The sequence below is a fragment of the Halichoeres trimaculatus genome, unplaced genomic scaffold (genome assembly GCF_033239565.1).
Source record: "Halichoeres trimaculatus isolate MK-OKI-2021-1 unplaced genomic scaffold, fHalTri1.1 fHalTri1_scaffold_19, whole genome shotgun sequence".
Taxonomy (NCBI): Eukaryota; Metazoa; Chordata; class Actinopteri; order Labriformes; family Labridae; genus Halichoeres; species Halichoeres trimaculatus.
Genome location: NW_027437197.1, coordinates 19,355,645 through 19,377,966, shown reverse-complemented (window position 1 = coordinate 19,377,966; position 22,322 = coordinate 19,355,645). Strand labels below are relative to the sequence as shown.

Below are 22,322 nucleotides of genomic sequence, written 5' to 3'. Positions count from 1 at the left end.
AGCTGTTTAATAAACTTGAGCTTAATGGTATTTGAATCAAGTTAAGTGTTGGAGTTTGTATTGTTTAAAATTTTGACACCAATATTTGCACTTTGACTGCAAATTAAAATTGACTCCATACATATGTTATCGGCCTCCTTGACTCCAAATAATCGGTATCAGTATTGGCCCAGAAAAATCCATATCAGTCTATCTTTAATCAGGAGTTGAACAAGTGGCCGCTGTACTCAACCAGCAGCCAAACAAAGAAGTTTTACAATACAACAACCAAAAAAGGCCAACTCTTAACAGAAATGTTCCAAACTTTACATTCTCTTGCTTCTCTGTGAAACATTTTCCCCCTTTCAACTTTTTGTTTTGGTTTGGTTTCCCACAACTCTCCTGTTTCTGATAAACAGCTCTCATGGTCTCACTTTCATCTGAAACAGTCTGTTGTTATTGGTTGAACTAAAAGCTCTAAAAACACACTTCACACTACCTGTTTAGCAACGGCAAACTGCCAAGTTTTCACTCAAGCACACAGTCACTAAGCAACCTTCACCTCAGCCAGGACAGAAGGTTGAAACTGTACCAACATTGACCAGTTAGATGTAAACTCCCAGGTTTATAAACTCTCAGAGATGGACTTAAGTGGCTCCTATTTCGAAAACTGTTCAGTGCAAACTATTTGAGCAATAATAAATTACCGATGAGAGCATCAAAGAGCCTTTTTTATGTTTTCATATCTTTTCCTTTCTTTGGATCTTTGGTAGACCAACCTGCCATGCCACCTGAGTTTACTTTTGAAGCACCTTTTTTTCCCTCCAACTGGAATTTTCCTTCCAATAACTCACCGACATACGCTCAGGTGATTTCCGCATGAGTTACTTTGGGAGGAGGGTGGTCAAAGTTCCAGGTCCAAAGTCAACAAACAGCAACAGTCTTAAGATGAAGGACCCTATCAGCACCTGCTCTGTGAGTATTTCTCTGAAAAAAGCCTCTTTGGTATTCTCTCTTAAAGCACTTTGGTTTAAAATCAATGATTCAGAGTCAGTTTGTCTTTGGGTCATCGCCAGTTTCGTTTCAGTTTTGACATTAGAGACCAAATGAAGCCTTATCTGTCTTTCAGTACAACGAACTTTATCAAAATGTGAAACGATTCTCAAAAACTGGAGAATTCTTCTGCAAAGAACTAATGATTGTGTTTCAGCAAAGGTAAGCTCTTTACAGTTAGAGCCTTTAGACTGAAGTTTAATGGAGACAGGAGTTACTGTTTGACTGGTCCCTTACTGAAAACTTCCTTCTACAGGGCCGAGCTTGAACTGACGTACGCTAAAGGATTACAGAAACTTGCAGGAAAACTCATCAGGGCGTCCAAAAGAATGTCAAACAAGTAAGAGACAAAGTGTTGAAGATTTTAAAAACTTTGTCCTTAAATTGTTTTGGATTGAACATGACCTCACACTGAGGATAAACCGTCAAAGCAGCAGACATAAATACTCCAAGTTAGACGTGATCTAAACATTAGCAGGTGTAAGCTCCCAGCTCTAACCTTTTCATGCCGGCTCCCCCACTCAGTTCCACCTACAGCGCCTGGTGTCATGTGTCAGATGAGATGTACTCGAGAGCAGACGCCCACAGGTAGATTTCAACCTGCCATCAACTCTCCTTTCTGATCAAATATCAACCAAATGTTTGTATTTTCAGCTGCTTGTTCTTCTCTTTGCAGATCATTGGGAAATGCATTTCAGCAAGAAGCAATCATGGAATTACGACAAGTCTTGGACGAGCACACAAAGAGGAAGAGGCCTGTATGAGACTAATCTTTGCTCTTTCATCGTAAACAGTAGGTGTGTGATGTAGTTTGAAGTCATAAGGTGTCTCTGACATTGTTGTGCTTTGATAGCTTGACAACGCTGTGGAAAGAAATGGAAAACTTGTTACTGCAAACTGGAGTGAGCAACTCAAGGTAAGATAACACTACAGACAAGTTTCACTTTTATACAGTACACTAAATTCACTGTCTCCAAGATGATAGTCTGAAACATCACGGTGAATTATTGATTTAACAAAAGCTTTAATAATTGTGTTACAACACTTAGTAGCCTTTAAATGATCATGATAAACAAACTGAAGAATAAAAGCATTTGTTTGTGATCAGTTACTGCATGGCAGGTTGGTATATTTATAATAACCACCGGTCCTAACACAAATCTTTGTACCCTGAGAGACTAATGCTAGCTTTCATAGCTGACTAAGTAGGTTGACCAAAAGCAACTGTGATGTTAAATAGTTTTAAAAAGACTTTTTTATCTATTTAATGCAAGGATTATTGCGAGGGATGATCTGATCAGGTATTTTTGCCCCCGAGTCGGAGTCCGAGGTATTTGAATTTGAGGACCTGCCAATAACGAGTCCTGATCCGATACTTCCACTCTGATACATTGCGCTCCCAGCTTAGAGCTTCTGCCATGTTCTGCTCTATTTTACGGCATTCAACCAGCTAGTGTCATTGTTGTGATGTCATGCGATATATGTATATATATATATGTATATATATATATATGTATATATATATATATATATATATATATGTATATATATATATATATATATATATATATATATATATATATATATATATATATATATATATATATATATATATATATATATATATACACAATACATACAATACATACAATACATACCATACATACATACATACATACATACATACATACATACATACATATATATATATATATATATATATATATATATATATATATATATATATATATATATATATATATATATATATATATATATATATATATATATATATATATATATATATATATATATATACACACAACTGACAACAACTGTACAACTGACCCTGATCGGGATGTAATGTACATGACCAGCCTTGATTTCCGATCACATGATCTGATCTGGACATCCTTAATTACTGCAATAACAGCTTTAACGATGTGTTATGACTAGGTCACAATGCATCATATCTTTCTACATAAAGGTATTCATGGAAGGATTTCCAAGGGATATTTTTAACAAAACCCTTTGCATTGTTTGTATCCCTTTGTTTAAGTAAGTATTTAAAGCTCTTGGGACAAACTTTCTTTTTCTGCTGATAAATTGGTGCCTCCTGTGGATAAAGTGCAGAAAAAAAGTGCAGAAAAGTAAGCAAAGGTTTCGTCAAAGGCACGCTGTACTTCACTGTCTGACATTTACCCCTATCAAAAATAACCATATGGAAATGATCAGTTATATGTATGATTGTATTGACTGTTTTTTCAGGTCTTATAGAGGCAATAGTATTATTTTCAGCCTGTGTCATAACCAGCGGAAATCTTCACTCAGGAGCTTTAACTTTCTTCCTTATCGAACACATCTTTAAGCTCCTGTGAGGCAATTTCAGCTGGTTATGAAACAGATTGAGAATAATACTGATGCTCCTATAAAACCTAAAAAAAAAAAAAAAAAAAAAAGTTGAGACGATATACATAAATTTGATATCTTGAAACTTGACTACCTCTGTAAGTTTTATTGCCTGAAATAAAAGTTGTGAGGTCAGGCAAAGATACACAAAGACATTAAAACAGCTTTTATTCCTGAAGCTTCCAAGAGCGATAAGTCTGAAAACTGAAAGTAAAGTATTGGAAAAAAGAGTCACTCATCTATGAACTAAATAAGTGTTTTTATAATTCTCTTTGTCAAAACGAAAGGGAAAAAGATGAATATCTGGGTTATCTGTTTCTTGTGGTTTAATTGGGATTCTTTTGTTTTATTCTTATAAACAGATCAAGAAGAAACTGGTTGGACTAACGAGAGAGCATGAGGCTTTGTTCAACTTTGTCCAGAACAACAAACACATCTGCACTGAGAAGGAAAAACAAAAGGTAGGACAAAAGCAGTTTTTTTTTTCAACTTAAAATAGAGTTTGTTTTCATCACCCAGGAGATGATACCTGCAGTAAGAGCTGGCATCACATTAATTACAGAACTTTCCCCCTTGTCCTCGACTTACAGATGCTGAACAGGCTGACTAAGTCAGCAGAGATGCAGGCGCGGGTGGATGAGGAGTACTTCAGTATCAACATGGAGGGTCATCAAATGAGACTGAAGTGGGAAAACACGCTGAAAAACTGCCACCAGGTGTGGAAAAAAATCTTTCCTAATTTTCAGAGCTGGTCCTCTCATGAGGAGAGGCTTTTTGTGTGTGAGCAGATAGGTTTAGAGTCTTTGCTCAAGGACACCTCATTTGTGGGGAGAGTTGAAACAGAGAGCGTTTTGAAAATACTCAGTGGGCACCAGGTCAGACTATCAGCAAAGTTCAGTTCTAGAAATAAAGCAGCAAATTAGCACAGCCCATTGATATCAATGTGCATAAATGATCCCTCTCTGCTGGCTCTTCAGATCATACAGGAGCTGGAAAAACAGCGAATTGAACTCCTCTGCAACATTTTGAGCAGATACAACCTCTACATGTCCAGCTTCGGGCAAACCCTCAAACACGTAAGACATCTTGACCTCCTTCCTGCTTGATGACTGCTCTACAACTCCTCGATGACTAAAATAAATTTACTTGTTCCCGTTTCAGGGCCAGAGACAGATCGAGCAGGCCGCCCAAAGGGTGGACATGGATAAAGACATTCAGGCCCTGGTGGAGGAAAACAACATCACAGATGTTGACAGCAAAGCCGAGTTTTTGATGGTTGATTATTTTGTAAGTCTGCTCATTTCTCTGAGGATCTCTTCATCTTGAAAGAGGCCTGTCTGCAGGCCACAGACTCATTCAGTGAGTCAGCCATTCAATGATATATGCAGTCATCTCTGCAGGGGGTGTCTGCTTAGTGGGAGGGTTCAAGCTGCACATACGAAGATGTTCTCATCACTCTCTGACAGGATGTGAAATGAGGGGGATACTTGCATATGAATGCATCACCTTGTAGCTCTGATCATCTGTTGCAGATTGTCATGTATCATATTGATGCTATTTGTTGTTCCTGCATGAATCAGGAAGAGGACAGCAAATCCCTGATGAGCAGAGAGAGGAGAAAAGAGGCCATCAAACTCAAACTGCAGCGTCTGGAGGGCAGTATCTCAAGAACACAGAAAGACAGAGAAGGTGAGTTCAGTGCATGAAAAAAAAAATGTGTTGAAATCACAAAAGATAATCTGAACGAGGGGAGAAGAAACTGTCTTTTGGGATTACTGTTTTATTAAGGGTTTAAGGTCATCTTTTCTTTTCAGGGATTGAAAAACTGATGAAAACTTACAATGAAAACCCATCTTTTTCAAACCAAAAGAACCTTGAGGAAACCGAGCAGCAGCTGGATGAGGTAAACAGAGCTCAGTGTGTGAAGTGGATGGATGGAAGGCTGTGTGTACAAATGGATATTCACTTCAAACAGGTCTTAAATTAGATCTGCTGGAGTGTTCACTAATGTCATCGTGTTTCCTGTAGAGTACTCTTAAACTGGATCTCCTAGAGGCCACCCACTACAAACTTTCTTCCTCCCTGTGCGAGTTAGAGGGGAAACCAAAGTCCCTCCACAGGTTTAAAGACAGCATCGTAAAATGGAAAGATAAGGTGAGATGACTTGCGTCAGGGTTTTTGTGACATCTCAAGGATGTGAGGTTTTTGTAGGATGTTTACAGCAGATAAGTTCAAAGTGTTCAGGATTGTTTCACTTTAAGAGATGCAGCTCTGCTGAATACAAAGAGCCCACCTAGTGGAGCTTAAGTGGAACATCAGCAGGTTAAAGTGGTGGACGTGAGAGTTTTATTTTCTAAAAGTTAAATAAAATCACTTTTCTACTCGAGGACTCTGAGCACAGCGTGGTCCAGCTGTCTCGTCCAGTCAAACTCAGGAGGACGCCGTTCAGATCCCGTCACTCGCTGAGAGCCTCCATCATTTACAAAGGACCCGCGCAGTTTGTGACACAACAGTCTGCAGAGTCCTTCCAGAGTGCCTCTGAGCAAGTCACTGCTACAGCCACAACAGACCAACCAGTGGTTGTTGAGTGTGACAGCACTGTCAACGGAAGCCTGCCTCAAACTGACGACGACAAAGAGCAAGGTAAAAAGACAACAGAGAACCAAAACAAAGATATTTTGACTTCTTAAATCTGGATTAATGAGAAATATCAACGTTTCACAGGTCAAATAACACCAGCAACTAGCATTTTAGGGAAATGCAAAGCTCTGTACGATTTCTCACCTGAAAACGAAGATGAACTGACTTTAAAAGAAGGTAAATGAGACCTAACAGCTTACCCAAAACAGTGGAGCTTATAAAGAAATCCGAAGAAACAACTGTTTGTCATTTTATTTATTTATTATTTTGTTTGACAGGGGATCTTCTAGATATTTACAGAAAAGAAGAGAATGGCTGGTGGTTTGGAACACTAAATGGGGAGACGGGACATTTCCCATCAACCTATGTGGAGGAGCTGCCTGTGCTGAGCAGCATCAAATCCTCTGACGCCTGAGTTTACACATACAACCAATCAATCAGGATCAAAACAAAAACTAAGTCAATGAAGGTTACTGGAAGAGTCACACCAAGGAAACAAACCCTGTTATGATTACTGACATGCACTACATACAGAATCGAATCACCACTGTCTTTGATTTGGTTGTAATGCTGAGCGGATTCACAATGTATGTAAATGTTTATAACCAAACCTTTCTCATTTATTTATTTCATATGGTGTAAAAAAGCTTAAGTTTGTGTGTAATAAATATGTATTTCCTTCTTTAAGTTATCTTTGTGGCATTTTTGCCACAAAACAGGACAGCTGAGAAGAGATGGAAAATGTGGAGATCGAAATAAGGGATGACATGGCACATCTTGTTTAAGAATATATAAATTTTAAATGATCAACATGACAAACAGTAAAAATGGAGCCAAAGAAAATAAAACTTTTCTCATTGAGTTATCACATAAACATTTTTACAACATTTTTACTTTATAATGAATGATTTTTCACTCCTTAACTGCTGTGTCAGGAGATAACTTATCAAGTAAATGAAGGAACTTCTCAACACTTCAAGAGACAAAAACATGCATCAGGTCTCTCATCATTTCTGCTTTTTGAAGGTTGATTTTCAGGGTCTGAGACAACATCAACTGAGAGTTTTCAGTTAAGTTTAAGATGTTAAAAAAACATGTGATTAGTATCAGTATTTATAAAGAGAAAAGTCCAGATTTTATGATGAAGGGTTCAGAGAAAAGTCCAGTTGCTGCTTTTGTCAGTGGGTGATAATGATCCCTGCCACCAACTCTCAGCAGCGGGCCTGAGCGATAAACTCCTTCCTGATGTTTGCCAGGAATGCGGGCAAGTTATTGGTCTCCTGAAGCCGACTTTCCAAGACTGGCAAACATTCAAGGGCGGGGTCACTCGACACAACTGCACAAATTAAAGACTTAGATTAGTGTCTCTGAAATTTTGGTTTCAGGTTGCAGCTACACAGGAAATACTTGTGAATGCGACCAGTTTACTGTTGGACTTTGCATTTGTGTATTTTAAAAACTATCAAATAATCTGCCTTTATCTTAAAGGGTTATTAGACAGTATCTCTATGATGGGAATTTTAACATTTATGAAATTTGATCGAGACTGAACTAAAAATGTGATATGACCACACAGGTGCACAACTTACTCTCATATGATCCATCTGCTTTGATCCCCATTGTGACAACGTAGGCACTGTCCTGATCTGAAGGGTTGATATTCCGGAAAACAAACTGCAGCTTTTCACCTTTCACGGCGGCGAAAAAAACTTTTGGTAAATTCTGGGCAAATACTCATTTCAACTGAAGGCATATTAAAAACCATACAAGAATAATTTAGCACTGCTGTTTGGTGGTTTGTCTGTGGCTGTGACACTTAGGAGGTTATCATACACAGTAAAGTTGGCATGTAGAAGTAGCATGTGAGAAAACTGATGCACAACCACATTATCTGGGTATGTTAATCATACTTAGAGAAATTGGATTCGGTGTGATTTTAGTTTGTTAGGTAGATTTTAACATATTTGCATGTTTTAAAAGCTTTCAGTCAGACTAAAATCTAGGAGGAAGATTCCATTTAAATCACTTCCCTAAAGAGTTGTATACGCTTATGTCTGTGTTTGGCTTACCTTTAACCAACTGTGTTTTGCCAGAGATGGTTCTTATCTCCAAACCCAAATGTTCCTGAAAGACGAGTCTTGCTTTACCGAGATTCCTCAGTCTGTCTTTGTTTGCTTTGTTTTGAGTGTCGATTACTGAAAGCAGAAAGGGGGAACACTGTCAGTGAATGTCACACATTAAGTTGTGTGTCCTCCTGTTGTACTGTTCTGCAGAAATATCAACTTACATTTTTTTCTCTCCACATACTCTTCTTTAAGTCTCTCTATCTTCTGGATGATGTCTTCTTTCTGCATCTCTTTCTGCTGAACTTCAGACTTCACTTCAGAGATGGCACGACGTTTCTCTTTAAAAACTGCATTTTTTTGTTCCAAATCTGAAGACAGGGATTGCATCAGGTCAAGTATGCTTTCATCAAAACCACACCGGATAGAGTGTAATAGACAATTCAGCTTTTAAAGCTGTTTTAGCAGTGAGAGAAAACTAAGTTAACCTGTGACCAATACATAAAACTTCAACTATGTGAAATTATTTATCGTACTAACTCACAGCTAGGACTGAAGACATGTCAACTCACCTTTTTTGAATGTCTGGATTGTTTCAAACAGCATCTCGTCATCCTTGCATTTCTTTGAACATAAATCTTTAACCGAGGAAGAAAAAACATTAACTTCAATAACTTCAGGAATTAAATTTCTGAAACTTGTGTTATCGATGAGTTCGCCATTAATTAATAAAGTAAATCTCAAACATACCAGTTGCAGACTTCACGAAGTGTTTGTGAGACTGGCAAAGCTCTGACGTCGCATCAATTATTTCTCCAAATGTTTTCAGCCGTTTGTTGTGGATCTCCTCCATCTTACTGGTGAATGTGTCACTCAAGTTTGGATCGGCAATAGAGGACATGATGCTAGGTTGTCAGACAAGCCTGGATTAAAAAAAATAAAGATAGAAAATCCATATCCCCTTCTGATAGCTTTAAAGTGTATTACATATTATTTTAAATGAATGTTATTTTATGACCTGGAGCTGCATGGCTTTTTACATTTACTTCCAAAGAGACGAAGACTGGTTAATGGCATTCATTTTCTCCTCAAATTACGACAAACGGTGACTGCGCAACAAATAATGCACTGATCAGGGTAAATGAAACAGTATACCATCCGAGCAACGACAGGAAGCTAACGCTGTTGCTAGCGGGGAAAAAATGTTGACGTAAATAGCCTTAAGTTTGCGTTTGAGAAAAGAATCATTCGCACATTCACAGACAAACATTTGATAACTTGAAATATGTGAATCTGAAAATATTACTCACCTATGTCGGTATGAAGCCGTTATTTAACTGTCTTTGTTTTGGTTCCTGTAGCTGAGCTCAATTTCAAATTTCCGCGGTCTGGCTGCAGTGAAGAAGGAGGCGGGGCCTGGGGACCGGATGTGACCTCATTATTTTCTTTCTTCTTCGTCTTGTTTGATCTCCGGCAGGCTGTACAATGTTAAATTTAACGCTGCCCTCCACAGTCTAAAAGAATAAGTTCCCTGCACAGTAATTGATGAGACCCTGTTTTTTAAGCTACGCATTCAGCAGCTCGTTGAGAAGCTGAAGCTGCGTTTGGGTTTGTACATCAGAAATAAGTCCTGTCTTACATTTGCTGCAAAGAAGAGATGTTTTATACAGTCTATGGTTACACCATATTACTGCCATCTTGTGGTGAACTTGAGAAGATTCACGTTCTCTGGGTTTATTCTGGCAAGTGAACATTTTTGATGTGTTTCATAAAAAATAATTGATTGAAAATAATTGATTGAAAATAATAGAAAAGAAGGAGGTGTTTTTCACGTCAGTTTTAAGGGGGGACAATTGCAGTTGTGAACTTATGGGATCAGTGCCATACTTTTCATGCCAGATGGACTGTGATTTTTTTCAAACAGTTTCATGAGGATCCCACTTTGTTGCTATGTTTACTGGGAATGAGAATATTAATGAGGCTGAAGAGATGCAGAGGTTACTCAGGGCACTGTTTCTGTTAATGTGTACAACGGCTCATATCCAAAGAGTGCACAAGCAATGATCTGTGAAACATTTAATGGACACACAGCTGGAGTCGAACTGTTTTTGTAACATCTCTTACGAAAGAACACACTATTGCTTCTTGTGGACTCAACCTGAAGAGCTTGCAGTTGTTGCCTTGGTGCTTTTGAATGACCTGAGATGCCAGGCTGTGATATAAAGCTATCTTCAGTGGGTAGGTGGTTTATGGTGCTTTGGCTGGTGCTGAGGGAGCTGCTGTGGTGCTCAGGCACACAGCAAGGAGACATCAGATGGATTCTGTGTACAGCCAAGGGGTGCTGGTTATACAGCACCTCCAGAACAACTACAGGGAATGCCAGGACTTCCTCAACTTCATGTCAACTGTGGGAGACCCTCGAAATATTTTTTTGGTCTATTTCCCCCTTTGGTTTCATCTCTGCCCCAATGTGGGCATCAAGATGATCTGGGTGGCAGTTATTGGAGACTGGTTTAACCTTATTTTCAAATGGTTAGCTCAATGTGAAGTTAAAAGTTTGTCTGCAAGAGCTTTTTTTTTTTTTTTACACTGACTTTAATTTGATTTACATTTTCAGGATTCTGTTTGGCCAGAGACCTTACTGGTGGGTACAAGAAACTAACTTCTACCACAACAAATCTATCCCACATTTGGAGCAGTTTCACATCACATGTGAAACAGGGCCAGGTAGGCATTAAATGTGTCTTATTATTGTGTTTTTTCTGATTAAAGTGCCTTTATTTTGCATCGTTAAGGGTGTTTTTTTATGCAGGAAATCCATCTGGTCATGCCATGGGCTCATCATGTGTGTGGTATGTGATGATCACCTCTGCTCTTAACTTCACCAGGCCATCCTCTACCAGTACTTCAGTGCAGAGTTATCAAAGGTGTGTGTTTATTTTCTATTCCTACATCACAGTATATTTCCATTACTGGATAAGTCAGAATGTCTCCATACTTTCAGGTTTTGTCTTCTGAAGACTTGTCTATGGATGGCCTTTTGGGTAATTCAGATAAGTGTTTGCATCTCAAGGATTTTTATTGCAACACATTTCCCACACCAGGTTATCCTCGGCGTGTTAGCAGGTGAGTTTTATCTTATTAAAAATAGAAGCTGTTTTTTTTTATCTTCCAGTATTCATGTTTGTTCCTTTATTGTGCAGGTATGCTGGTAGCTGAGCTGTTTGACCACATCCCCTCTGTCTACAACGCAAGCCTCAAAGTGTACCTCCACACCAATCTTCTCCTTTTCTGTTTCACTGTTGGCATTTACCTTCTCCTCAGATCAATGGATGTCAATCTCATGTGGTCTGTCACTAAAGCCAAAAAGTGGTGTGCTAACCCAGATTGGATCCATCTCGACACCACACCTTTCGCCGGTCTAGTGAGAAACTTGGGGGCCTTGGTCGGTTTGGGCCTGGCGTTGAACTCTCAGATGTTCATCCAGAGCTGTAAGGGAAAGAAAGCCGACAAAACCAGGTTTAAACTCATGTGTGTGACTGCAACTCTGACATCCCTGCAGCTGTATGACTTTATCAAAACACCCACTCACACTGAGGCTCTGTTTTACATTTCATCTTTTTGTAAGAGTGCCTCGGTTCCTTTCGGTGTGGTTGCTGTTATTCCTTACTGTGTACATTTGTTGATTGGAAGTGACGACAGAAAGTTGGCTTAATTTGTAAATGTGATAACATTTTCTGCACTGTGACATAAGCTAACACAAAATGAAACAGACATAAGATCATTTGTTTTGAATTGTGGTTTGTCTTTGTGCCATGGACACTGCAAAAAAGTGACCTGTAACCTGCTTGTTTTGTTGATTTGACCTGTTGGATTTTGCTGCTGTATGAATATAATACAGCATCATTGACATTATGATAAACTGTTGTAAATAAAAATAAAAACCTTTTATCCATTTGGAATTCATTGCATCTTAATTCAAGCTTCATTAGGAGAGTCAAATATACATTTATGAAGTACTTTTACCAGAGAATTGTATATTTTGCCAGTGAATATGTACGTGATATTAACTGTTATATTAAACATATATTAAGGTGGCTTATTTCATACATTGAGTTCTTGAAAAAAGAATAATGACAACACAGGTTTTCCTATGCTTCCTGGTTAATTTTGAAAACAGCGTATCAATTTTTCAGCCGTAGAAACTAAAATACCAAAAGTATTTTTTGGACCGGTCTGTTAAGTAATACCCTGTAGAGATCTCAGATTCACATCACTCAGAAGCACCTGCAGGCTGGTCGACATTAAGGTGACGTTACAGCAAGTGGATTCATATAATGTAAGAAATATCAGGTTTCAAGTGCAACAGTTTGTAGCTGATGTGCTATAGCTCCTTTTTTTGCATGAAAAGGGGTTTGACACACAGACTATAATTGTTGAGCATTGCTGGGAAGTTTGATAATAAATGGGATGATGTGGCTAAAACTATGAATGCATCAGACCCTCTCTGACAGAGAAATGCACATCAAACAGCCTACTCTGGTTTCTTTGTTATTTGCCCAGTGAATTTGTTTGTACATTTAGAATGGATCCTGGTGTCTAAAATATTTTGTAATGCTAGTTTTCATAATAATCACAAAAAAAACTATCATCAGTGTATTACTTCTTTCCTAAAATAATATTGTCCTCCAGGATGGTATGACCTGATCCACAGGGCACAAAGAGTCTTTTGATATTTTGGTTTGCATAAATAAGACAGAATCAAGCACTGTGGTATCTTCATAATGAGACACTTTGGATTGATGTGGCTTCATGTTGCTCCATTATAACTGTAGAATAGGATAGAATAGAATAGAATAGAATAGAATAGAATAGAATAGAATAGAATAGAACTTCAGTGTCATTGTAACAAGTACAACGAAATTGAAGTCACAGCAGCAATCAAGAAAAAAAGTAAGAAAAATGTATAGAAAGTGCAAAAAGCTCCATAAGAAAAAAACAATGACAGCTTGTCCATCATTGTCCAGTTCAGCCAGCCTCCACCTCCACAGGGTCCAGGACTGAGCTTCTTCAGTCATGCTCCATCTCTGCCCCCTAGATCCTGCTTGTTCACAGCAGGTGAAGTTCTTCCAATGTGGCGTTGGTGTCTGATGTCAGCTCCTTTAGCCATGTATGTGAATAGCATGATGCTACTCTGCCTTCTGGTATTCCCTCTGTTGTCCGGTTAGCACAGCTAGCTTGTCCATCAAATTGGAGATAGATCTTACGTTCCCAATAACGATAGATATAAGGACAGGTCCATGTTGTCACTTCTTAGCTCACACCTGAGAACCAGCACGTCATCCTCACCTCCTTCTCCTCACCTTGTGGGGAAACATCAGGGCTTGCACCAGTTAGCATTGACATGCTAAGGCCCAGCTGAGTTCACATGTAAACAATGCAGCCATGGTTACATGTAGGATCTCCAGACAAACACAGGAGAAAAAGTAGTAAAAATATCACTGAAGAAAACAGTTTGGTGTCCATGACCAACAAATGAGCCATACAAAGTAAAGATCCACTCCAAATACAAAGATTACGAAAAAGAGATGAAAAAATTACAAGAAACGGACAAAGAAGAGAGCAACCCCTATGTTCCATGTGATAAACACATAGAACCAACAGTGAGGCTTATAGATGCATCAACACATCACTTTTTTGTTGTTGTCATGTGCTTTTTACTTATTTTGTATAGACGTGACTATGAATGTTCTACCTTACGAGCCTCCACATCATCCTGTGTTTTTCTCCTGCTCACCTCTGTGTGAACTGCAGCTCTACGTACGTATGTGTATGTGTGTGTGTGTGTGCGAATAAATCCTGCTCTGTGTGAATTACATAATCTCTGGTGTGTCGCTTAGTTTCCTCTGGCTAATTCAGATATTAATCAGCCAAAATGTAATGAGGTAGAACAGAGTGTCTGATGTAACTAGATTAGATGGATTAAACTCTCCCAGTAGAACCCATTTCCACATTTTGCCTGTGAGTGCTTAGCAACCAGTGGCACCTGGAGCCTGGCACTAAATGATGTAACTGTTCTAAGTGTGGAGACCACCTGTCCATCCAAATTTGAAGGAACATCTGTGTTTGTGTGTGTGTGTGTGTGTGTGTGTGTGTGTGTGTGTGTGTGTGTGTGTGTGTGTGTGTGTGTGTGTGTGTGTGTGTGTGTGTGTGTGTGTGTGTCCTTTTAGACAAAAAGAGATTTCATCATGCATTGTTTAAAAAAGTACATTTTATGTTATAGTTGTTTTGAAAAGAAATCATGAAATTGTTAAAAAAAAAAAAAAAAAAAAACAAGCAAAAAAAAAAAGAACTTCATGTCCACATTATTCGAATTGCTGCAGACTTGTTATTTATCATAAAGTGCACTCATGAAAGTCTCTCTTCAGCTGTCTGATCCAGTAAAGGCAAATGGCCATAAAGATAATGCCAGAAAATATGAGTCACAAACTTTCATCATGCAATCTAATTTTAACCCCGTCTGGGACTCTTTCACAATAAAAGCGTCACGACTCTGTGCACTCGTGTTACTTTCAGCTTGTGATATTTTATTTATTCAGTTCCTGTCAGACTTGTCTGAGTCATTCATTCAAATGTAAGTATAAAATTTTGAAGCTAAACATCTTTTTGAAATTCAAATACATAATAAATAGTTTAACATGTACACATCTCATAAAAAGATTGATCTAAGAAGCAATCCTGCCAGGATGAAGCTCTTCCTGTGGCTTATAAACAACGTTTTGATTCCACAGGATGACAAAAAGCCGTGCACATGTCAGCCTGGTGTTTTGGGACCTAGCTGATAGGAGCGCCTGTTGTGACCAGTTTATAATAGGCCCCTCTCTTGGCCATGAGTTTATCATGTGTGCCTTTTTCTATCACAACTCCTTGAGACATCACAGCTATGATATCAGCAGTCTGAATCGTGGAGAGCCGGTGAGCGATGACGATGCAGGTTCGACCTTTTCTTGCCTCATCCAGGGCTGACTGAACAGTCTGGAGATAAACACAGAGATTGAGAAACAGGTTATGAAAGGGTGGCACTGTATGAAGAAGACATTTAATGGCAGCTCTTTTTAACGGTGTCTAAAAATAGATTACCTTTTCACTCTCTGTATCCAAAGCAGAGGTGGCTTCGTCAAGTAGCAGGATCTTGGGGTTCCTGACGATGGCCCGAGCGATGGCTATGCGCTGTTTTTGTCCTCTAGACAGCTGGGATCCCTGAGCCCCAACCTGAGTCTCATATTTCTTTTTTTTAAAAAGAGATCAAATTAAAAATGACAGGTAGTGTAAATATGATACATACAGTATTTTAGGGTCAGACTGTTTTCTTAACCTCTTTACAGAGAACTTTACAAATTAAAGTCAGAAAAGGTCTGAAAAGTGAGTAAAAGACTTTACATTTGGTTCAAAAAATTTTGAATATCCATGTCAAAGGTTAAATTGAACTAAACAAATATCCTCAAGAGACGGGTTTCCACTCACATCTGGCAGCGTCATCACAAAGTCATGAAGGAAAGCTTTCTTAGAGGCCTCAATAACTTCCTCCATGCTGACAGTACGGATATTATCTCCATACTGAATATTCTCTGCAATGCTACAGTCGAACAACACTGGCTCCTGGGACACAATGCCAATCTGAGATCTCAGGAAGGGAACATTCACTGAATGAGATGGGCAACCATCGATCAGCTGGAAATGACAGATATATGACACAAATGAGACAGGCTATGGGAGAGATTCATTTTAAGAACAGTGAAACCATCGTCTGACTCAGTCTACGTACCACTCGGCCTTCATCAGGGTCATAAAATCTCTCCAGGAGTTGAACACTGGTGCTTTTCCCACAGCCGCTGCTCCCAACAAATGCTAAAGTTTGACCAGGTTTCACCGACACAATCAAGCCCTTCAGTACCTGGATGTCTGGACGAGTCGGGTAGGTGAATTTGCAGTTTAGGAATTCTATTTCACCTCTGAATGTGTCCTAAAAGAAGAATAAAAACAAAAATGACTGTCACTTTGATATTCTTTCAGGAATGAGTCTGATTATTTAGGAAAATCACTAACCCATTTCTCTCCAGACGTCTTGCTTGAGCTTATTTTAGGAACTCGATCTATAAGTTTGAAAAACTGAGAGGCAGCAGTTTTAGCTTTAGCGTAATCTGGGGTGAAGGAAGAAGCTCTGCCCAGCGCTGTTCCACTGATCACAACAGCAGAAATAACCCTGAGGAAACACAGTTTTAGCACAGATAAGCGGTTTGTAAACACATAAATTATATTCTAGCGCAGGATCAGAAAAAGACCACACCAACCTGAACACTATCATGTACTGTAAGCCCTCCGAGCTAACCAGATAGCCTCCATATCTAAATGACGCTGCGTAAGCCATGAAGATAACACACTGGGCAAAACCAAAACAAAGACCATAAATGTTGGCCCTCTTCTTGGCTGATTTGTAGGGAAGCTCAAGCTTTTGCTCATAGGACTCCACAAATGAGTTCTCTTTGGCCAAGCCTGCAATGGTCCTGATGTTGGAGAGCGCCTCACTGGACACCTGTGGGAGAAAGTTTGCATCTTAGAGTCTATATCAGCTATCAGCTTTCATTATGTAACAGTTAAAACTAAGAAAAAATGTGGAAACAAGCTGCTGTCTGTATAAAGTCAACTATGTAATGTCAAGTGGAGCTTACCTGACCGGCTGTTTCCATTGATTTTTTATCTTCATTTGCAAAACCTGTTAGCATCTTAGCTTGAAAAACCCCAGACAGGCCGATGAGAGGCAGGAAGCATAAAATCACCAAAGTTAACTTCCAACTGAAGTAGAAAGCAATGATGAAAGATGCTCCAATGTTGGTCAATGAGTTGACGATCATGCCAATCTGGGATCCAGTTGCCTGAGGAATCAAACCAGCCAGATGAACAAAGATTTTATGCTATCAGTACAATTCTAAACATAGAGTTGATGCAAGCCTTTGGTTTTGCTATTTACCCCTTGCACCATGGATGCATCAGTTGCCAGTCGGGTAGTCAGGGCTCCAGGGCTGTTTCTGGGGTCATCAAACCAGCCGACCTCCTGTTTTAACATGGCCTGGAAGCCCACTTTTCTCAGACGTCGAGTCAGCAGCTCTCCTGACTTGGCAAAAGCATATCCCTGGGAGATGAAATCAAAATCAGTAAAGCCAAGGTTATCTAGTCCTTTGTTTCATAATGGTGTTAAATATTTGGATACTAACCTGTAAAAACTGGGAGAAGACGCTCATCACAGCCACAACGCAAAACAGAATACATATTCCATCGATCTGCTTCCTCTGTTCGTCCAAGTCACGAATGGCAAATGTCTGGAGATACAAAAGTTTTAGAGATAATTTCCTTAATGGAACATCAGTCCATCTCAGGAGTGTTCATAAGGAACACAGCACTCACCCCAAGTATCTGGCTGAACAGGACAGCATAGATAGGGTTGACAGAGCCATTCACAGCCGCTCCCAGTGATCCCAGTAGCATGTACGGCCATTCCGGCTGGTTGTATTTGAGGATACGAGCTACTGGAGCCGGCTCTACTTCTTCTTCTTCTTCTGCATTTTCCTCAAATACCTGAGGTGCTGGTGAGATCATCACATCAGGGAGGATCTGGCTGCCCGTTGACAGAGTGCTTTGAGTTCTCAGTCGCACAAGGCTCCTGTGGGAGTTACAATTGAAGCATAAAGTTATTTCATTGGGGTTCATTAATTTTAATACCCCCCTTTTTTTCTGGTGGGATCTTTTGGACTTTGCGAAAGTACCTTTTACTGGATCTGCAGCTTCCACTCCTTGCTTTTATGTCAAAGTCATCAAGAGGTTCGCTGGTTTCATCTATAATTAAAAAAATCACACAGTGAAGCATCTGTTGACTTTTGAGGGGCAGTTTGTGTAACAATCATTGGGGGCCTCTAGAGCACAAAAATAACAAAGTTTATCTTAACTAATAATCGGCTACATTGAGAGGCATTGCCTTGAAAGCATCAACAAGTCTCTGCTCCCTGACAGGCTGAATCTCTCGAGATAGCCTCTACGAATCTCAGACCAGACCTTGTGCTTTGTTCCGTGTCACTTTGCACAGTCTTCATCATATGCAATGGAAGAGGCCTAAGATGTCGCTGGTGAGCCTTCTTGAGGTGTTGGGGACTAGTCATCGGAACACTGATAAAGGACAATGTCCTATGACCCCAATGAAGTTCTAGGCCCCTGCCCCACCATCCACTTACATCTAGAACTGAGGGAGGTAGAGTGGCTCCCTCTCCTTCCCCCTTGTACCAGCTTGGCGGCTGGCTGGTATCAGGGAAGGAGGGCACTGCCAACCCCAGCTCATAGCCCGACCCCACACATGGCACCACAGTTCCTACTGCTGATTTTCCCCTCTCAATTTTCATGTAAACAAACTTACCAAGGAATTGTGTCACCAAGTCCCAAACAGAGCCCAATGCCACTTCCTCTCTGTTCCACATGACTCAGAAATTTATTACATTTTTATTCCAACCCAAATCAAGACACAGCCCATAATCTCAGCCATTACATTCTGATAAGACATGGAGATAAGTGTTATGATGATTTGAAGCACGTTTTTACTCCTACCATTGATTGTTTTGGATGCGTCTTGGTTCTGCAGGGTGACCAAAGTGAAGTAGACCCCTTTCCTTTCTAGAAGCTCACTGTGTGTTCCCCTCTCCACAGCCTGTCCATGCTCAAACCCAATGATGACATCTGCATTTCTGATTGTTGAAAGACGGTGAGCTATGGAGATTGTCGTCCTGCCCAATCGCACCTGAACGTATCGTAAAATAAGGGGGTCAGTGTCAGTACACTATAATCTCATGAATGCAGTCTGCATGCAGAGAGAGTCTGACCTTATCCAGAGCCTCCTGGACTACGGCTTCACTCTCGTTGTCCAGAGCAGATGTGGCCATATCCAGCAGCAGAATCTTTGGGTTTCGTATCAGAGCTCGAGCGATAGCAATCCTCTGTTTTTGTCCTCCACTCATCTGACCTCCACCTTCTCCAACCAGAGTATCAAATTTCTAACGTAGAGGATGCAGCGTCTTCGTTTCAGCAACATATTTCACTATTAGACAGTTCTTCATACCACCATTTCGTGTTCAAACATACCTGAGGTAGATCCATTATAAAGTTATAGGCATTGGCCTGTTTTGTTGCCTGGATGATGTCCTCCATTGTAACTCCAGGGCGACCAAACCGGATGTTTTCTGCAATAGTTGTAGCAAAAAGCACCGGCTCCTGTTCTACTATTCCAATGAGAGATCGAAGCCACTGGATGTTTAGAGTACGGATGTCATGGCCGTCCAAAGTCACCTTAAGGTAAATGAAAAGAGTATGAATCAGAAAGCATTGAAGACTGTAAATGTTTCTTTTCTACTTTGTGTATCGTATAGTTACCATTCCGCTCTTTGGGTCATAAAATCTTTGGATGAGCTGAATTGCGGAGCTTTTTCCTGATCCGCTTGGCCCCACAAAAGCAGTGGTTTCTCCTGCTTTGATTTGCATGTTCAGGTCATCTAAGATCTGAAGAAGTAGATGTTGTTTGATTTGACGAGCTGAAACACTGACACAAAGAAATGCTGTGTGTTTGAAGAAATGTACCTTGACTTCAGGCCGTGACGGGTAGAAGAAAGAAACGTTATGAAACTCAATGATGCCTTTGACTTGCTCCAACTTGTGACCTTCTTCTGAGAAACAATCAATTTCTGGCACCTGTGAATGTAACAGCACAGAATTTCATTTCACAATGAACATTTTTGTCTCAAAATGAATCATAAGTTGACTCATGCATGCACAGAGGCTGAAACAGAATCCTGGTTTACCCGATCGATCGTGTCAAAGATGGTCTTTGCTGCTGCTCGACCTGACGCAAAAGCCTCCAGACACGGGGAGGCCTGTCCCAGGTTCATCGCTGCCATTAGCACTCCAAAGAACACCTGGACATAAAACACGGCTATTGTATTTGAAGACGATGGAGTATCATTGTTAGAAAAAATCGAATATGACATACCTGAATTAGAGTACCAGGAGACAGCTCCTTGGTTTCAATGACCAGTTTAGATCCGTACCAAAAGGCCAAAGCAAAACAAAGGAAGATGATGCACCACAGGTATCCTTGAAAGACGCCAATGATGGCACCCTTTTTCACACCCCAGTTCTGAGCTTCTGCAAGGTTTCTGTCATATCTGTACAGAGATAAAAGCTCAGAATACTTTGTAGAGTAAAAAGTCTTCTGTGACTTCTAAGATTAAAAGTATTAGGACACCTCTCAGCTTCTTTCTCCTCCCCACCAAAAGCTGCCACGGTTCTGATGGATGACAGGACCTCGTCGGCCACTGCGCCTGCCTTCGCGTATGCCTTCAGCTCTCGCCCAGTCAGCCTGGCTACAGCCTGGAGGATACAAAAGGAAATGATGCAAAAACACCAAGTTATAACATATGATTTCAGAAGTCAAACCTCAACTCCTGAAATATATTTCTGTTCAAAGCATCATGTAACATTTGTTAAAACCTTAACGTAGGTCATTGTAACTGAATCAGTGCAGTATACTGATAAAAAAAGGGTTTGCTCTAGTTTGCAAAATATTTAATGCCCTGTCCATTCAGGCTTACATCCATTGAAATAATAGGTTGAAAAGGTTGTGTGCATTAATGTAAAGGAAAAATAATTATTGTAATTAAAATCCATCAAAATCTCAAGCAATGAGCCTTTTTTGAAAAGTCCAAGTTCAAATGTTGGTGTCAAAATTGTGAGGCATCTTTTTTTGACATCAACTGACGTCTCACCATGGCCATCAGTCCAGCAGCTACACCAATCAGAGGGCTCACGGCTATGACCACCAGAGTCAGCTTCCACCCGCCGATGAACCCCACCATGAAGCCAAACACAAATGTGGAAATCCTCTCGATGAAGATGGACACCTGGTCAGCGATGGCGTTGTTGATCTTGTTGATGTCACTGTAAGAGGGACAGAGACACTAAAAGCACTGATAACACTGATAACAGCCTGATGAGCAGATAAAGAAGCTCAGCTCACTCTGATATCCTCGTGTTCAGTTCACCAACAGAGTTGCAGTCGAACCAGCCGATCTCCATCCGCATTACTTTTCTGAAATAAGTCTTTCTTATTCTGTGGATTTGTCTTGCGGCTGATGACACCCAGAGGGTGATCTACAGAGGGAACAACAGAGTGTTGAGGAAAAGTATTTCTTTATACTGAGAAAGATCCATAAATTAAACTTTAATACTCACCTGGAAATAACTCACAACCAGAACTCCTAATCCAATTCCAATATAGTAATATGCAAACATGGTCATCTGACCTTCGATATCCACCCTGCAGGGAGAAAACATCAGTAAATCAGCTTCTCTCTGTCATATCATTCTCTTAACTCTTAATGGAGGACTTACCCACAGGTCACTGTACTGTTTTCAGGTGTTTCATACTCAGAACCATTATTCCAGTGTATGGTGCTGTTGATGCATGTCTTGTTTGGGTCTTTGAGTTCCTGGACCTCCAGCTCATAGGCCACAAACGTGTTGGTCATCATGCCATAGACCAGGAGCATGAGAGGAGAAGCTGCTCCATGAATGAGGGCGCACAAGCCCCCAATCACCATCATTGCTACATCTTTAGCAGTGGCGAAACGAAACTGCAATTACAAACCCATTTAGAGGAAATATTAGAATATTTTATGTTACTAACATATCTTTAAAAGTTAAAGTCCTGGAGATAATGATAAAGAAATATTAGCAGAGAAAAACTTGGTTTGCAATTTACCATTTAAGTTTTTGGCTAAACTGACCATAAAATACTATTTTCAGATTCTATGTTTTACCGCAACCAGTGTGTCTAAAATGTCAACATTTGCTCTAAAAATAAAAGGTGCATTTTCAGATTTGAAAAAAAAAATTTTTTTTCCAGCAGGGAGGGAGCATTTCATCATTAAAAAAATACAAAAAAGGACAAGATATTTACCAACTGGAAGTATCCAACACTGGGTAATTTATCTTTTTTCTTCTCATCTCTGTAGAAATATCCAATTTAAAGTCAAGTAAAAAAAGGTATTGGGTTACATCTTTAAATAGATAGTTGTCCGAAATTTT

The 22,322-nt window shown here is 39.8% G+C and overlaps 4 protein-coding genes across 6 annotated transcripts; 2 read left to right on the top strand and 2 right to left on the bottom strand.

The window, feature by feature from the left end:
• The first annotated feature begins 19 nt into the window (after positions 1-19).
• nostrin (nitric oxide synthase trafficking) lies at positions 20-6,496 on the top strand. Of its 2 annotated transcripts, none has more exons than XM_074695560.1 (16): positions 20-954; positions 1,109-1,194; positions 1,289-1,372; positions 1,558-1,620; positions 1,709-1,790; positions 1,886-1,948; positions 3,804-3,902; positions 4,032-4,157; positions 4,419-4,517; positions 4,603-4,728; positions 5,022-5,130; positions 5,256-5,344; positions 5,470-5,595; positions 5,829-6,084; positions 6,181-6,258; positions 6,360-6,496. In XM_074695560.1, exons 1-16 carry the CDS (start codon positions 859-861, stop codon positions 6,494-6,496), a joined length of 1,719 nt encoding a protein of 572 aa, XP_074551661.1. In that variant the 5' UTR covers positions 20-858. The 2 variants fall into 2 exon arrangements, with proteins under 2 accessions (XP_074551661.1, XP_074551660.1); XM_074695559.1 differs by having other exon boundaries at positions 21-954; positions 6,166-6,258.
• Positions 6,497-7,281: 785 nt separating this feature from the next.
• spc25 (SPC25 component of NDC80 kinetochore complex) lies at positions 7,282-9,537 on the bottom strand. Of its 2 annotated transcripts, XM_074695563.1 has the most exons (8): positions 9,455-9,537; positions 9,163-9,253; positions 8,895-9,067; positions 8,717-8,782; positions 8,369-8,515; positions 8,151-8,276; positions 7,671-7,769; positions 7,282-7,417 (listed from the first exon to the last, which is right to left on the bottom strand). In XM_074695563.1, the coding sequence occupies exons 3-8, from the start codon at positions 9,043-9,045 to the stop codon at positions 7,293-7,295; spliced, it is 714 nt and encodes a 237-aa protein (XP_074551664.1). In that variant the 5' UTR covers positions 9,046-9,067; positions 9,163-9,253; positions 9,455-9,537; the 3' UTR covers positions 7,282-7,292. The 2 variants fall into 2 exon arrangements, with proteins under 2 accessions (XP_074551664.1, XP_074551663.1); XM_074695562.1 differs by lacking the exon at positions 9,163-9,253.
• An 809-nt stretch (positions 9,538-10,346) lies between these two features.
• On the top strand, positions 10,347-11,859 carry LOC141808673 (glucose-6-phosphatase 2-like). The gene is made up of 5 exons (XM_074695347.1): positions 10,347-10,676; positions 10,762-10,871; positions 10,957-11,071; positions 11,149-11,270; positions 11,348-11,859. Exons 1-5 carry the CDS (start codon positions 10,459-10,461, stop codon positions 11,857-11,859), a joined length of 1,077 nt encoding a protein of 358 aa, XP_074551448.1. The 5' UTR covers positions 10,347-10,458.
• A 3,119-nt stretch (positions 11,860-14,978) lies between these two features.
• Positions 14,979-21,838, bottom strand: abcb11a (ATP-binding cassette, sub-family B (MDR/TAP), member 11a). Its single transcript, XM_074694655.1, has 23 exons — positions 21,627-21,838; positions 21,468-21,552; positions 21,253-21,386; positions 21,002-21,173; positions 20,482-20,606; positions 20,227-20,401; positions 20,039-20,152; positions 19,818-19,928; positions 19,614-19,739; positions 19,326-19,529; positions 19,067-19,237; positions 18,795-18,984; positions 17,966-18,035; positions 17,607-17,862; positions 17,417-17,521; positions 17,173-17,334; positions 16,874-17,077; positions 16,496-16,737; positions 16,251-16,407; positions 15,970-16,167; positions 15,669-15,875; positions 15,285-15,431; positions 14,979-15,179 (listed from the first exon to the last, which is right to left on the bottom strand). Exons 1-23 carry the CDS (start codon positions 21,836-21,838, stop codon positions 14,979-14,981), a joined length of 3,768 nt encoding a protein of 1,255 aa, XP_074550756.1.
• Positions 21,839-22,322: the final 484 nt, after the last annotated feature.